At 39.2% G+C, this 18,072-nt stretch overlaps 1 protein-coding gene and 1 pseudogene across 3 annotated transcripts in view; one reads left to right on the plus strand and one right to left on the minus strand.

Moving 5' to 3' along the window:
• The window catches only part of SLC4A10 (solute carrier family 4 member 10), a 347,596-nt gene that overhangs the window by 130,664 nt on the left and 198,860 nt on the right, over positions 1-18,072 (plus strand). For all 3 annotated transcript variants that reach the window (XM_055398322.1, XM_088842524.1, XM_088842532.1), the window contains exon 2: positions 12,806-12,887. In XM_055398322.1, the coding sequence (XP_055254297.1) occupies positions 12,806-12,887 (82 nt within the window). The remainder of the gene's footprint in view (positions 1-12,805; positions 12,888-18,072) is intronic.
• LOC129538237 (guanine nucleotide-binding protein G(I)/G(S)/G(T) subunit beta-1 pseudogene) lies at positions 76-1,325 on the minus strand (annotated as a pseudogene).

An 18,072-nucleotide genomic window follows, 5' to 3' on the forward strand; every position in this document is an offset into this window, starting at 1 on the left:
TCGTTAACATTTTTATTATAGTATTTCCTTTTAAATTCATTCAAAACAAACAAAAAAGACAATGGTCCCGGAAGGAATGCACAGTTCGTTTCAGTTACAGCAGAGACTCTTCTCTCAGTGGGAATTGTGTTCTTGGTTTCAGCAATAAGTGAGGGGAAGGTCTTGCCCTTTCGAAGTTCTGAGGGGTGCAGGGCGTCCACGTTAGTAGGGGTAGATGGGAAATGCTATCTGCAATGCTCCAAGGCTGGAATGGTCTTCCAGTCACTGTGGCGTCCACCTGCTGTCAGGGTTAGTTCCAGATTTTGAGGAAGCTGTCCCAGGACCCCGTCGCTACGGCCATCCCGTCATCAGTTACCCCCAGGCAGCTCACGCGGTTGTCATGCCCGGCCAAGACCCCTGCCCTGTCGGCCTTGAGGGCGTCCCAGACGTTGCAGCTGAAGTCGTCGTACCCTGCGAGGAGGCGCCCGCTCTTGGAGAAGGAGACGGAGGTGATCCCGCAGATGATGTTGTCATGGGAGTAGGTCATGAGCTCCTGGTCCGCACGGAGGTCAAACAGCCGGCAGGTGGCGTCCTCTGAGCCAGTGGCAAATGCGTTGCGGTTCGGGAAGAAACAGATGGCGTTGATATCGGACTCATGGCCGGTGAAGGTTTGCCGGCACACCCCTTCTCGCACGTCCCAGTTTGGCTGAAGCGTCACAAGCACCAGAGACAAGCAGTCTGGTGTCCGGAGCGAGTGAAAGGCTCATGACTCCCCGGTGTGTCCGGTGAACGTGGTCGTCTGCCGGCCAGTCTCAGTGTCCCACAGGGCACAGGTGGTGTCTCCAGAGCTGGTAACGATCTGATTGTCATCCAGAAAACGGCAGCAGGACAGGTAACCTGTGTGTGCAGCCAGCTCACGACTCACACGTACACTCCCTTCACGAGTTTTCAGACTGTAAATGGAGCAGATGTTATCCAGGCCTCCGCAGGCCACGTAGTTCCCAGAAGGGGCATAAGCACATGTCATGACGCACGAGGAGCGCAGAGGGATGGCATGGACCTTGTTTGTGGTGTAGCTGTCCCAGATAATAAGTTTACCATCCTGCGAGGCACGGACTAGGAGCCTGGAGTCGGTGCCCCAGTGCACAGCATAGATCTTGGCCACGTGTCCCCTCAGCGTCCTCCTGGTGCGCATCTGGATTCTTCCCACAGGGTCGATGTTGTTTGTGATATGAGAGAGAGTCGCGTCTGCACATGCCTTCCGAGCATCTCTAATTTGGTTTTTAAGTTGTTCGGCCTCCTGCCGTAACTGGTCAAGTTCACTCATCGTCTAATCTTAGTGCTCTTCAAAGAATCTGAGATCTCGACGCCGCGTCCCCCCTGCCGCGCCCGCTCCCCGCCGCCTCAGCCGCCTCGGCCGCCGCTCCGGGAGGTGGTCGCGCTCCGGCCGCTCCGCGGGCGCTGCGGGCAGGTGCGCTGGCAAAGCTCGGTCCGGTCAGTCCCGCAGCGGCTGCTCCGCTCCCGCCGCCGCCGCCTCCGTCCGCCCCTCAGACGCCTCCAGCCATGGGGATGGGCGCGGCGGCCCCTGCCCGCAGCCTCGGGAAACCCCACGGTCGCGTCTGTATGTTCCTTCTAATTCTTAAATCAATACTGGAAAATGTTTTATTAATATTAACCAAGATATTAATCCGTAGGTTGAGAGAGACCCTGTAAACTAAATTAAAAGGTAATTTCTGTGTTGAGCCTCATGGCTAGCAATATATACATATATTACTTCTTTGCAAGTGTTTAATACTTATTTCGGAGAAGGCAATGGCAAGCCACTCCAGTACTCTTGCCTAGAAAATCCCATGGATGGAGGAGCCTGGTAGGCTGCAGTCCGTGGGGTCGCTAAGGGTCGGACACAACTGAGCGACTTCGCTTTCACTTTTCACTTTCACACACTGGAGAAGGAAATGGCAACCCACTCCAGTGTTCTTGCCTGGAGAATCCCAGGGACGGGGGAGCCTGGTGGGCTTCCGTCTATGGGGTCACACAGAGTCGGACACGACTGAAGTGACTTAGCAGCAGCAGCAGCAGTTACTCTTTTTATTCCCTTTTCCATATCCAGAAGTTTATTCTATCCCTTATTTTTCATTTATTTCATAAATTAATCATTCTTGAGTTATTTATGCTACTGACAGTTCTTTTATAATTCAGTCTCCTCTCTACCATTTTTTCCTCTAATCTTCATTTAACAGTATTTTTTGTTAATCATAACATTTTTTGAATTTTATTGTTACAGATTGTATACAAAAAGATCGTTTGTATATTTATAAAAATACAGATGTAATTATATTTATTTATTTAGGTGGTATGTGTTTTTATTCAAATATAGTTGCTTTACAATGTCATATTAGTGTCAGGCGTACAGAATAGTGATTCAATATTTTTATAGATTATATTTCTTTTAAAGTTATTACAAAATAATGGCTACATTGTCCTGTGCTTTATATCTTTGTTGCTTATCTATTTTATACATAGTGGTTTGTATCTTATTAATTCCATACCCCTATCTTGCCTCTCCGGCTTCCTTCTCCCAGTGGTAACCACTGGTTTGTTTTCTATGTCTATGAGTCTGTTTCTGTTTTGTTATATACATTCATTTGCTTTATTTTCTAGATTCCACATGTAAGTGAAACGTAGTATTTGTATTTCTCTGATTTATTTCACTAAGTATAATACACTCTAGTTCTGTGCACAGTGTTACAACTGGCAGAATTTCATTCTTTTTATGGCTGAATGATATTTCATTGTATATACATACACCAGGTTCTTTATCCATTCATCTGTTGATGGAGACTTGGGTTGCTTCCATATCTTGGCTAGTATAAATAATGCTGATAAAGCAATCTTGAGAAAAAAGAATAAAACTGGGAGTATCATGCATCTTGACTTCAGAATGTGCCACAAAACTACAGAAATAAAAACAGCATGGTACTGACACAAAAACAAACACATAGATCCATGGAACAGAATAGAAGGCTCAGAAATAAAGCCATTGACTGTGATCAATTATTAATAGACTATGACAAAGGAGGCAAAAAACAATTGGCAAAAAGACAATCTCTTCAGTAAGTGATGCTGGGAAACCTGGGCAGCTTCATGTACAAGAATGAGATTAGAACATTTCCTCACACCATATAGAAAAACAAAATAGATAAGACCTAAATCTAAGAGTTAAAACCATAAAACTCCTAGAAGAGAACATAGGCAGAACACTCTGTAACATAAATGGTAGCAATATTTTTTTTTGGATCTGTCTCCAAAGACAAAAGAAATAAAAGCAAAAATAAACAAATATATCTGGTTGAACATTAGACAGTGTTTTTGACAAATATTTTTTAGACAAAGTTCTGTATGTCGGTAGCCATTTTGATTATATCTCCATCTCTACAAAACTTGATGTCATAGTATTTAATCATTAAAATAAATGTGACATGTGAATCAGAGTCATATCAAGAAAGAGACTGTCACACAAAAAGTGTGAGGAAAAAACTTTAATGAAAGGAATGATTTGGATGAAATATATACACTACTATATATAAAATAGATAATTATTAAAGAACTACTGTATAGCACAGAGAACTCTACTCAGTTCTCTGTAATAACCTATATGGGAAAAGCACTGGTCTTGACAAACACCCTCTTCCAACAACATAAGAGAAGACTCTATGCATGGACATCACCAGATGGTCAACACTGAAATCAGACTGATTATATTCTTTGCAGCCAAAGATGGAGAAGCTCTATACAGTCAGCAAAAACAAGACCGGGAGCTGACTGTGGCTCAGATCATGAACTCCTTATTGCCAAATTCAGACTGAAATTGAAGAAAGTGGAGAAAACCACTAGACCATTCAGGTATGACCTAAATCAAATCCCTTATGACTATACAGTGGAAGTGAGAAATAGATTTAAGGGACTAGATCTGATAGACAGAGTACCTGATGAACTCTGGATGGAGGTTCGTGACATTGTACAGGAGACAGGAATCAACATCATCCCCATGGAAAAGAAATGCAAAATGGCTGTCTGAGGAGGCCTTACAAAGAGCTGTGAAAAGAAGGGAAGCAAAAGCAAAGGAGAAAAGGAAAGATATACCCATTTGAATGCAGAGTTCCAAAGAACAGCAAGGAGAGATAAGAAAGCCTTCCTCAGTGATCAATGCAAAGAAATAGAGGAAAACAATAGAATGGGAAAGACGAGATCTCTTCAAGAAAATGAGAGATACCAAAGGAACATTATATGCAAAGATGGGCTCAATAAAGGACAGAAATGGTATGGACCTAACAGAAGCAGAAGATATTAAGAAGAGGTGGCAAGAATACACAGAAGAACTGTACAAAAAAGGTCTTAATGACCCAGACAGCCACAATGGTGTGATCACTCACCTAGAGCCAGACATCCTGGAATGTGAAGTCAAGTGGGCCTTAGGAAGCATCACTGCGAACAAAGCTAGTGGAGGTGATGGAATTCCAGTTGACCTATTTCAAATCCTGAAAGATGATACTGTGAAAGTGCTGCATTCAATATGCAAGCAAATTTGGAAAACTCAGCAGTGGCCACAGGACTGGAAAAGGTCAGTTTTCATTCCAATCCCAAAGAAAGGCAATGCCAAAGAATGCTCAAACTACTGCACAATTGCACTCATCTCACACGCCAGTAAAGTGATGCTTAAAATTCTCCAAGCCAGACTTCAGCAATACATGAACCGTGAATTTCCAGATGTTCAAGCTGGTTTTAGAAAGGCAGAGGAACCAGAGATCAAATTGCCAACATCCGCTGGATCATGGAAAAAGTGAGAGAGTTCCAGAAAAGCATCTTTTTCTATTTAATTGACTATTCCAAAGCCTTTGATTGTGTGGATCACAACAAACTATGGAAAATTCTTCAAGAGCTGGTAATACCAAAGCACATGACCTGCCTCTTGAGAAACCTATATGCAGGTCAGGAAGCAACAGTTATAACTGTTAGACATGGAACAAAAGACTGGTTCCAAATAGGAAAAGGAGTATGTCAAGGCTATATATTGACACCCTACTTATTTAACTTATATGCAGAGTACATCATGAGAAACGCTGGGTTAGAGGAAGCACAAGGTGGAATCAAGATTGCTGGGAGAAATATCAATAACGTCAGATATGCAGATGACACCAACCTTATGGCAGAAGTTGAAGAACTCAAAAGCCTCTTGATGAAAGTGAAAGAGGAGAGTGAAAATGTTGGCATAAAGCTCAATGTTCAGAAAACTAAGATCATGGCATCCGGTCCCATTACTTCCTGGCAAATAGATTGGGAAACAGTGGAAACAGTGCCTGACTTTATTTTTCTGGGCTCCAAAATCACTGCAGATGGTGACTGCAGCCATAAAATTAAAAGACGCTTACTCCTTGGAAGGAAAGTTATGACCAACCTAGATACCATATTAAAAAGCAGAGACATTACTTTGCCAACCAAGGTCCGTCTAGTCAGAGCTATGTTTTTTCCAGTAGTCATGTATGGATGTGAGAGTTGGACTATAAAGAAGGCTGAGCACAGAAGAATTGATGCTTTTGAACTGTGGTGTTGGAGAAGACTCTTGAGAGTCCCTTGGACTGCAAGGAGATCCAAACAGTCCATCCTAAAGGAGATCAGTCCTGGGTGTTCACAGAAGGACTGATGTTAAAGCTGAAACTCCAGTCTTTTGGCCACCTGATGCATAGAGCTGACTCACTGGGAAAGATTGAGGGTAGGAGGAGAAGGGGATGACAGAGGATGAGATGGTTGGGTGGCATCACAGACTCAATGGACATGGGTTTGGGTGGACTCCGGGAGTTGGTGATGGACAGGGAGGCCTGGTGTGCTGTGGTTCATGGGGTCGCAAAGAGTCAGATAGGACTGAGCGACTGAACTGAACTGATATGGGAAAAGAATCTAAAAAGACTGCATATATGTATAATTGATTCACTTTGCTGTATGCCCAAAACTAATACAACATTGTAAACCAACTATACTCCAATAAATTTTTTTAAAAAAGTGTAGGCAGGATAAAGGGTAATCAAGTAGGCTTAATCAAATTCTATAAATGTGTAACAGCTGGAAACTGTTACTATGCCTAGGCCTATAGGAGCAAGGAAGTAGTTAATGCAAACCAGTGAGATCTAGAGCTGTAGAAGTCACATGACAAGAGCTTTGTTCTTTGATAAAGGATCACAGTCGTTGCTAAACTATGGTCCAGCAGGGGCTATGTTTCTCTGGTCCCAACTCTATAGTGCTCTCTCATTTTAGGAAGCTAAAAGTCAAGGGATCCTAGTAATGCAGTCTGTAAAGAAGCAGAGCATGGTGTATAAGAGTGGAAAGTGGATCTGGAAGGATTAGTGGAGAATATATGACACCATATTATCCTAATATCTGATATTTTTAAAAAAGGCAGAAAAAGTGGTTACATTTTAAAAATATATAGAAATCTTAAAAATTAGGGCAGAAATAAATGCAATGAAACAAAAGAGACCATAGCAAAAACCAACAAAGCCAAAAGCTGGTTCTTTGAGAAGGTAAATAAAATTGACAAACCACTAGCCAGACTCATCAAGAAACAAAGGGAGAAGAACCAAATCAATAAAATTAGAAACAAAAATGGAGAGATTACAACCGACAACACAGAAATACAAAGGATTATTAGAGAATACTATCAGCAATTATATGGCAATAAAATGGATAATTTGGAAGAAATGGACAAATTCTTGGAAAAGTACACCTTTCCGAAACTGAACCAGGAAGAAATAGAAAATCTGAATAGACCCATCACAAGCACGGAACTAGAGACTGTAATCAGAAATCTTCCAGCAAACGAAAGCCCAGGTCCAGATGGCTTCACAGCTGAATTCTACCAAAAATTTAGAGAAGAGCTAACACCTATTCTACTCAAACTCTTCCAGAAAATTGCTGAGGAAGGGAAACTTCCAAACTCATTCTATGAGGCCACCATCACCCTAATCCCAAAACCTGGTAAAGATCCCACAAAAAAAGAAAACTACAGGCCAATATCACTGATGAACATAGATGCAAAAATCCTTAACAAAGTTCTAGCAATCAGAATCCAACAACACATTAAGAAGATCATACTTCAAGACCAAGTGGGCTTTATCCCAGGGATGCAAGAATTCTTCAATATCTTCAAATCAATCAACGTAATACACCGCATTAACAAACTGAAAAATAAAAATCATATGATTATCTCAATAGATGCAGAGAAAGCCTTCGACAACATTCAACATCCATTTATGATAAAAACCCTCCAGAAGGTGGGAATAGAAGGCACATACCTCAACATAATAAAAGCTATATATGACAAACCCACAGCAAACATTATCCTCAATGGTGAAAAACTGAAAGCATTTCCCCTAAAGTCAGGAACAAGACAAGGGTGCCCACTCTCACTGCTACTATTCAACATAGTTCTGGAAGTTTTGGCTACAGCAATCAGAGCAGAAGAAGACATAAAAGGAATCCAAATTGGAAAAGAAGAAGTAAAACTTTCACTGTTCACTGATGACATGATCCTCTACACAGAAAACCCTAAAGACTCTACCAGAAAACTACTAGAGCTAATCAATGAATACAGTAAAGTTGCAGGATATAAAATCAACACACATAAATCCCTTGCATTCCTATACACTAATAATGAGAAAATAGAGAAATTAAGGAAACTATTCCATTCACTGTTGCAACGAAAACAATTAAATACTTATGAATATATCTACCTAAAGAAACAAAAGACCTGTACATAGAAAACTATAAAACACTGCTGGAAGTAATCAAAGAGGACACTAATAGATGGAGAAATATACCGTGTTCGTGGATTGGAAGAATAAATATTGTGAAAATGAGTATACTACCCAAAATAATTTATTCATTCAATGCAATCCCTATCAAGATACCAATGATATTTTTCACAGAGCTAGAACAAATAATCTCACAATTTGTATGGAAATACAAAAAACCTCGAATAGCCAAAGCAATCTTGAGGAAGAAGAATGGAACTGGGGGAATCAACCTGCCGGAATTCATGCTCTACTACAAAGCCACAGTCATCAAGACACTATGATACTGGCATAAAGACAGAACTATAGATCAATGGAACAAAATAGAAAGCCCAGAGATAAATCCACGCACCTATGGACACCTTACCTTTGACAAAGGAGGCAAGAATATAAAATGGAGAAAAGACAGTCTCTTTATCAAGCGGTCGTGGGAAAACTGGTCAGCCACTTGTAAAAGAATGAAACTAGAACACTTCCTAACACCACAAAAATAAACTCAAAATGGATTAACGATCTAAATGTAAGACTAGAAACTATAAAACTCCTAGAGGAGAACATAGGCAAAACAGTCTCCGACATAAATCACAGCAGGATCCTCCATGACCCACCTCCCAGAATATTGGAAATAAAAGCAAAAATAAACAAATGGGACCTAATTAAAATTAAAAGCTTCTGCACAGCAAAGGAAACTATAAGCAAGGTGAAAAGACAGCCTTCAGAATGGGAGAAAATAATAGGAAATGAAACAACTGACAAAGAATTAATCTCCAAAAGATACAAGCAGCTCCTGCAGCTCAATATCAGAAAAATAAACGACCCAATCAAAAAATGGGCCAAAGAACTAAACAGACATTTCTCCAAAGAAGACATACAGATGGCTAACAAACATGAAAAAATGCTTAACATCCCTCATAATCAGAGAAATGCAAACAAAACCACAATGAGATACCATTTCACACCAGTCAGAATGGCTGCTATCCAAAAGTCTACATGCAATAAATGCTGGAGAGGGTGTGGAGAGAAGGGAACCCTCTTACATTGTTGATGGGAATGCAAACTAGTACAGCCGCTATGGAGAACAGTGTGGCGATTCCTCAAAAAACTGGAAATAGAACTGCCATACGACCCAGCAATAGCACTCCTGGGCATACACACCGAGGAAACCAGAATTGAAAGAAACACATGTACTCCAATGTTCATTGCAGCACTGTTTATAATAGCCAGGACATGGAAGCAACCTAGATGTCCATCTGCAGATGAATGAATAAGAAAGCTTTGGTACATATACACAATGGAGTATTATTCAGCCATTAAAAAGAATACATTTGAATCAGTTCTAATGAGGTGGATGAAACTGGATCCTATTACACAGAGTGAAGTAAGCCAGAAAGAAAAACACAATACAGTATACTAACGCATATATATGGAATTTAGAAAGATGGTAACCTTAACCCTGTATGTGAAACAGCAAAAGAGACACAGGTGTATATAACAGTCTTTGGGACTCTGTGGGAGAAGGTGAGGGTCGGATGATTTGGGAGAATGGCAATGAAACATGTATATTATCATATATGAAATGAATCACCAGTCCAGGTTAGATGCATGATACAGGATGCTAGGGGCTGGAGCATGGGGATGACCCAGAGGGAGGATATGGGGAGGAGGGAGGTGGGAGGGGTGTTCAAGAAGGGGAACACATGTACACCCGGGGTGGATTCATGTCAATGTATGGCAAAACCAACCAATATAATATTACAAAGTAATTAGCCTCCAATAAAAAAAATATGATAAATAGTTATAAGGAAGAAAAAGTTCTGAATTGAAAATGAACTGCTTTCTCCTCTATTAATCCATTTTCAAATGAGATGGGAATTATCAAAAGGACTTGAAAAAGTTTCAATTTTCCTGCCCAGAGGATTGCTGTTAGATTTTGACTAGTAAAACTAGAAAAGTTTACTTCATTTATGACTGTGCTCAAGAGCCATGGTGAATCAGAAAAAGGTGTTTTTTTTTGCATAATCTTAGAGCTGATGATATTTATAAACAATTCTAAAAGAAATTTCTGTGTGAATGAGGTAGTCTGTCCCAGGGTCATAGTATATACCAATGTTTTTCAAATTGCAGGTCACAAGCCATTTTTCTGTCCTTAAAAAAATGTAATGGGTAGTGACTAGGACTTATTAATGAAGTAGTATATCCTTGAACAGAAAATATCAGAGTGCATTGTTTATAGTAAGAATAAATGCTAGCTTGCGAAACTTTTGATTACATGTATATGAATATGTGACTGTGTTGGGATACGTATTTTTCTGTATGGGCCATGTTCCCCCACCCAATGAAAACACTATTTGCTGGACTCAACCACCTTAAAAGTGTTTACCCAACAGTATAGCAAAGGGGAATTGTATCAAAAGGCAGTGTAATATATTTATATGTTTTCTCTCTAACATAGGTAAATATTAATACATATGGAAATTAGGGCACACTAATATATATCTGATTTTCACCAGTTCTAAAGATAATGACAGTTCAAGATGAAGTAAACATTTTACTTATTGCTCTGTTTGGGATTACCACATAGACTGGACCCAGGGCCGTACGTTACTCTGCATTTCCCATTATCACACCTCATGGTTACCTGCTCCTGGTAACATAGGGGAAGGGAACTATTCTGCTAAAAGTCTTGAATAATATCAAATCAATCTTTTAAGCTATAGCAAAAGTTGAGGAATTTCAGTATATGTATTAGCATTCATCTATATCTTTGGAATTTTTAGCTGCAAATATGGAACAACTGGGTAGTATTTAAAGAGGATAATGGAAAACTGAAAATTGAGTCACTTACATTGAGTTATATTCATATTCTAGCTTCTAGTTCTTTTCTCTTTTAAAGAAAAATTAAAATTAGGTCACTTCTGTTTGTAACCTGCATAGTATTTAAATAATCAGCTATTTCCTATTTAGATTGTACTTCTACTTCTGATGCAGAATTTTATTTTTTCTCAATATCTTAACATTAGCTATTCGAGAGAATTAACTTTTGTATACAGAGAGTATACATGCTTTATGTAAATAAGGGGAAGAACATTTTGTATAAGTTGAAAATTGCTTTAGGTCTTTGAAATCAAAATCAAATATTTATGTATGGGGAAAAACATCTTCATATATTCAATATAAAGCTTTCCATTTTGCCATTGTTTTCAGACTGCCATTTTGAGTTATAGTGGAACAGTGCTCTTTCTGACCTTTGAACAAGGATGAATGACTTAGCTTTTGGCATTCTTCCTAACAATACCCCAGAGGGCAGAGTTGTATTCCAATGTGAGATATATTTGAAAATGTCTTGCACAGAGGATAAGGATAAATTTCATTTGTAAATGTATCAAGAGCAGATTCAAAATAGGCTGAAGCTTGCATTTATTTGGTTCAGGAAAATGATATGTCTCAACTTTGGCTATTGCTATTATTGCTTAAACCAACAGATTTTCTTAAACCTTGCCAAACAGAAGAGCAATGGGTTCTGAAATCTATCTTCATTTTAATTTTTTCTCTCATTATATTGTAAGTTTCTTTAATTCTAATTTCAAAGACTTTACCCTGCCTTGTGTCAGCACAAGTTTTCAGAAAGACAACAGGGTATAAAGCATGTCCTTCTGCCACATATTTTGCTGCGTTTGAAGCATATGAGAGCTGATCTTTTTAGATTGAAATATGTCTATAATCTGGGTTTCCCTGGTGTTTCAGATGGTAAAGAATCTGTGTGCAATGCAGGAGACCTGGGTTCAGTCCCTGGGTCAGGAAGATCCCCTGGAGAAGGGAATGGCAACCCACCAGTACTCTTGCCTGGAGAATCCTATGGACAGAGGAGCCTGGTGGGCTACAGTCCATGGGGTCGCAGAGTCAGACATGACTGAGCGACTAACACTTTCACTTTTCCCATGTCTATAATCCCACAGCTGAAAGTCTGATTTGTTGAACATGGAGGACAAATCTTTATTAAGATTATGATCAGGAATTAAAAGACTTTCAAAGAAGGAACAAAAATGTCTTACTTTTCTAATAGTTATAAACTTGAATAAGCTTAGACATAGATCTTGAAAGATTCATTCAAATTTATTCTACCTTTTCATTTCTCCTTTTGTGCCCAGTGTTCACTTTTAAGGCAGTTTTTGCATAGATGTTTACAATCAGATACAAGTTGTAAATAATCTGCATTTCTCTTCATTCAATATTTTGTATTTTGTCCGTTCCTACATGGTCGAAATGGAATATGCTCACACCTCCCCCATTATTTTACTGAATACCTTATCATTGAGTCTACTGTTTTGAGTATGTGTGCAGTGTTCAAAATACAAAGCCTATGTCCAGTTCTTCTAAATAGGTAAAAAGATTTAGAGAAACGGAATGAAGGTTTAATGCATATGATTGTAATTTACAGTTTAGTTTGAATAAAATGCATTATACTGAAGCAAAGTCACTAGAGTTGTACTTTATTTAGTAATTGCTACTAATTGCTTTCAAGAGGTTAGTTCTCCTCAACCATGTTTGTAATGGCAATGGAATTATTTGTCCCTGCCATAGCATTAGTAGTGTTAATGATTTTCACATTTCTTTTGTACAGTTCAAAATGTCATCTTGTTAACAAGAATTGTTTATCAGAGATAAAAATGCATGTTACTAAATTGACAGGATAACTGTTTTCTGTTTTTCATCTCACTAACAAATGATGCCAACTAGAATGTTTGACTGCCCTCAATTTCATGGAAAAATCAAGTGACATTCCTTCTCTGAATATGTGGTCAAATTAATCTTAGTCTTTTCTTTTGTAAACTAACACTTGATAATCAAACAGAATAGTCATGTGCAAGTAGGTTTATGTTACTGAATTAGACCTCTAAATTATCAGGTCACATTAAAATTTATTTTCTAAAATTAAGAGAATATATAGTACTATCATTTAGTCTTCTTTCTCTCTCTTCCAGAGAAATGATGAAGAAGCAGTTGTGGATAGAGGTGGAACTCGTTCTATTCTCAAAACACACTTTGAAAAAGAAGATTTAGAAGGTAAGACTTTTGGGGGGAAGGGGATACCTATTGGCATTTCAAAGAGATGTGAAGTTTTAGTAATGTGGAGAACTTCAAAAGTTGAAATCAGAGTAGTGGTGGTGGTGGGACGTGGATATGACTGTTTTGGTGCAGTCTGGAGTGCCAGTAGGCAGTCCTGCAAACAATGAGAGCATTAATTCATTCAACAGACATTTATTGAACCTCTCCTGTATTCCTATACTGCATTGTGTACCAGTCTTTCAGTAACCCTTGCTTCAAGGAATTAAAATTAATTGGGAAATGAAAAGAAAAAAATTATGACAGACTAGCATCTTGGGTGGGGGCTATGTGACAGAGGAGGACAGGACAGGCATGCCACTCAGTCTGTGTTGTCAGAGTAGACTGTCACTGGGAGTTAAGGACAATTGGTGTTCTAGTTTTATTGAGATATCTGTGAGAGAGGGCTCAAGGCATCATTTGTGTGACCAGATAATTCAACAGGGAGATTCTGAAACACAATATACTGTGTTTAAATATCACCTCTGTCCCTTATATGCTACAGAACCTTTAGCAAGTTAACCAGTTAGCTTCTCTGTGGCTTCCCTAGTGTCTCAGATGGTAAAGCTTCTGCCTGAAATGCAGGAGACCCGAGTTCAATCCCTGGGTCAGGAAGAGCCCCTGGAGAGGGAAAGGGCAACCCACTCCAGGAATCTAGCCTGGAAAATTCCATGGAGGGAGGAGCCTGGCAAAGAGTCGGACATAACTGAGTGACTTCACTTTCACTTTCTCAGTTTTTCTCTCTGTTGTTAAAATAAAGATAACAATGGAATGTGTTTCCTAAAGTTCTTATAAGAAATAAGGGAAAAATACTTAGAATAGTACCTAGTGCAAGAGTTACATAAGTGTTGACAATTTTTCAGTTCAGTTCAGTCGCTCAGTCATGTCTGACTCTTTGCGACCCCATGGACTGCAGCACTCCAGGCTTCCCTGTCCATCACCAACTTCCAGAGCTTGCTCAAACTCATATCCATTGAGTTGGTGATGCCATCCAGCCATCTCATCCTCTGTTATACCCTTCTCCTGCCTTCAATCTTTCCCAGCATCAGGGTCTTTTCCAATGAGTCAGTTCTTCGCATCAGGTGGCCAAAGTATTGGAGTTTCAGATTCAGCATCAGTCCTTCCAGTGAATATTCAGGGTTGATTTCCTTTATGATGGACTGGTTGGATCTCCTTGCCATCCAAGCGATTCTCAAGAGTCTTCTCCGACACCACAGTTCAAAAGCATCAATTCTTCAGCAATTAACTTTCTTTATAGTCCAACTCTCACATCCATACATGACCACGGGAAAAACCATAGCCTTGACTTTTGCCACGGACCTTCGTTGGCAAAGTAATGTCTCTGCTTTTTAATATGCTATCTCGGTTAGTCACAGATTTTCTTCCAAGGAGCAAGCGTCTTTTAATTTCATGGCTACAGTCACCATCTGCAGTGATTTTGGAGTCCCCCAGAATAGTCTGTCACTGTTTCCACTGTTTCCCATCTATTTGCCATGAAGTGATGGGATCAGATCAGATACCATGATCTTAGTTTTCTGAATGTTGAGTTTTAAGCCAACTTTTTCACTCTCCTCTTTCACTTTCATCAAGAGGCTCTTTAGTTCTTCTTCACTTTCTGCTGTAAGGGTGGTGTCATGTGCATCTCTGAGGTTATTGATATTTCTCCTGGCAATCTTGATTCTAGCTTGTGCTTCAACCAGCCCAGTGTTTTTCATGATGTACTCTGCATATAAGTTAAATAAACAGGGTGACAATATATAGCTTTGACCTACTCCTTTCCCTATTTGGAACCAGTCTGTTGTTCCATGTCCAGTTGTAACTTGCTTCCTGACCTGCATACAGATTTCTCATAGGCAGGTCAGGTGGTCTGGTATTCCCATCTTTTGAAGAATTTTCCACAGTTTGTTGTGATCCACACAATCAAAGGCTTTGGCATAGTCAATAAAGCAGAAATAGATGTTTTTCTGGAACTCTCTCACTTTTTCAATGATCCAATGGATGTTGGCAATTTGATCTCTGGCTCCTCTGCCTTTTCTAAATCCAACTTGAATATCTGGAATTTCACGTACTTTGAAGCCTGGCTTGGAGAATTTTGAGCATTACTTTGCTAGCGTGTGAGATGAGTGCAATTGTGTGGTTGTTTGAGCATTTTTTGGTAATTATTATTATACCACAATTCATGTGTATACACCATTAGTTGATTTTTTTTATATTAAGAAAATTTAATGAGAAAATTAGGGAAGAAAATATGTTACCACGGTGCAATTTCTACAGACTTTCAAATGCAGTTCTACTTCCAAAATCTTGGAATTAATAGCACTCAAAATTCCTCGGCCTTCCGTTTATCAAGCAGCAGGGTGTTTAGCACACAGAGGGCTATACGGAAAATCAAGAGACCTGTATTTTAGTTACCTTGTACTAAAGTGTATAGTTTTCGGCTGAGCCATTAAACCTACCAAACAATGAAGGGGGTGAAACAGACAATGATTATTAGTAATGGGATACAAGGTGTATGGTATTTTTCATCTTTTTGTTGAAAAGCGATACCCAAATCATCTTAAGTAAAATAAATTGGAAATAGCTCCTAATAATAAACTGCAGTCTAAAGTGTTTATTCCCCTGAAGAATTGTAATGTAGTCACTTAATTTACAATTAAATTCATTATTCTTGCGTCTAACTTTTAACTACAACAAATAAATAAGAGAAGAGGTAATAGTTATCTAGAGACAACTTTCAAACTATACCTACTCTATACCTGATGTTTTGCTTGATTCACAGAAAACCCCCAAGGTCTAGAAAGTTTATACTTACTGGGTGGGCTCAGTAATTTGCATGCTATATTTATTGTATAAATTGAAATGAGCAGAAACTTGAAAAATCTAACCCAGTAATGAGTAATATAAAGGTAATTTTTCTTTAGATTTGAAATGCTATTACTTTTTTCTCAGCAGTGTATTTACTGTCCTACTCAAGTTGTTCTATGACTTAAACCATGCTTATATTCACTAAGCTCACACAAGAAAACCTAACAAAACAAGAATTTAGTGTAAGAATATACTCCATTCCAGGGAAAAATCATCTTGGGTTTAAAGATTGTGATTGATAATCAATACACAGATAAATGGAAGTTAACAGTTAGTAATTTATAAATGGGGCTTCCCTGGTAGCTCAGATGGTAAAGCGTCTGCCTGCAATGCGGGAGACCTGGGTTCGATCCCTGGGTCAGGAAGGATCCCCTGGAGAAGGAAATTTATAAATAGCTAAAGTGAAATGGTAAATGGTCCCTTTGAATGGAAAATACATAATGCTAAATAAAATAAGATTTACTAAGGTCATTTTAATTATTGTGTTAACATATATTACATACATTTCCTTTTACTGGGAATGATTAGGAAATGCACATAACAGTGCACAATGCTTTAAAAGAGATTTCTGATTAAAAGAACACAATTGGATAAATCATATTTGTTTCATTTGCTGATGTCTGTAGTGGGAATTTTAATCCCAGAAGTGAATAATTGTGACCAAGTCACTGGTGATTGAAAATAACATCACAGAATGCGAACATAATATTATATTATAGAATTTTGAAAAATGAGGAAAACCTATTTATGTTGGTTTTATAAGTATTTGTTTTGCTCCCAGATCATAGTGAGTAGATAAATATTCCAGCATTTGGGGATGCTGTAGGGGATTCTTTTGTGATACATGCAAAGAATAAACAAATCTGTTAGTGATTCCCAAGTTGATTACCCCGCATCAGAAAATAATGCAAGGGCAATGAAGTAGCTATCATGGTTCAGAAAAAATCCGGTAGCATAATATATTATAACATGGGTAAGGTGAGACCACCAGACAGAAAGGTGGCATTACTGAGGGCAATGGAGATAGTACAGTAGTTTCTCCTTTTGTGTAATTAAAAGACAGGAGCACCACTTTTTAAGAGCTTCTTTAGTAACATAGATAAAATATACCAATAAATACTTATTTGAAATGAAATAGAAGTTCTTTGTGGTAAAAAAGCACAACATAAAATTTATCATCATAACCAGTTCTAAGTATACAGTTCAGTATTGTTAAACCTATTCACAATGTTGTATAAGCCATCTCCAGAAATTTTTCATCCTCAAAACTGAAATTCTGTAAAACAACTGCCCATTTTCTTCTCCCCTGGCAACCACCTTCTGTTTCTACCTTCTACCTTCTGTTTCTATGAATTTGGCTACCCTGGAAGCAACACTTAGAACTGGACATGGAACAACAGACTGGTTCCAAATAGGAAAAGGAATACGTCAAGGTTGTATATTGTCACTCTGCTATTTAACTTCTATGCAGAGTACATCATGAGGAACGCTGGGCTGGAAGAAGCACAAGCTGGAATCAAGATTGCCGGGAGAAATATCAATAAGATCAGATATGCAGATGACACCACCCTTATGGGAGAAAGTGAAGAGGAACTCAAAAGCCTCTTGATGAAAGTGAAAGAGGAGAGTGAAAGGTTGGCTTGAAGCTCAACATTCAGAAAACTAAGATCATGGCATCTGGTCCCATCACTTCATGGGAAATAGATGGGGAAACAGTGGAAGCAGTGTCAGACTTTATTTTTTGGGCTCCAAAATCACTGCGGATGCTGATTGCAGCCATGAAATTAAAAGACGCTTACCCCTTGGAAGGAAAGTTATGACCAACTTAGATCGCATATTAAAAAGCAGAGACATTACTTTGCCAACCAAGGTCCGTCTAGTCAAGGCTATGGTTTTTCCAGTGGTCATGTATGGATGTGAGAGTTGGACTGTGAAGAAAGCTGATCGCCGAAGAATTGATGCTTTTGAACTGTGGTGCTGGAGAAGACTCTTGAGGGTCCCTTGGACTGCAAGGAGATCCAACCAGTCCATTCTAAAGGAGATCACTCCTGGGTGTTCATTGGAAGGACTGATGCTAAAGCTGAAGCTCCAGTGCTTTGGCCACCTCATGCGACGAGTTGACTCACTGGAAAAGACTCTGATGCTGGGAAGGATTGCGGGTAGGAGGAGACGGGGACAACAGAGAATGAGATGGCTGGATGGCATCACTGACTCGATGGACATGAGTTTGAGTGAATTCCGGGAGTTGGTGATGGACAGGGAGGCCTGGTGTGATTCATGG

This window comes from Moschus berezovskii, chromosome 2, assembly GCF_049115385.1.
Source record: "Moschus berezovskii isolate FMDL1 chromosome 2, NW_MosBer_1.0, whole genome shotgun sequence".
NCBI classification, from domain to species: domain Eukaryota; kingdom Metazoa; phylum Chordata; class Mammalia; order Artiodactyla; family Moschidae; genus Moschus; species Moschus berezovskii.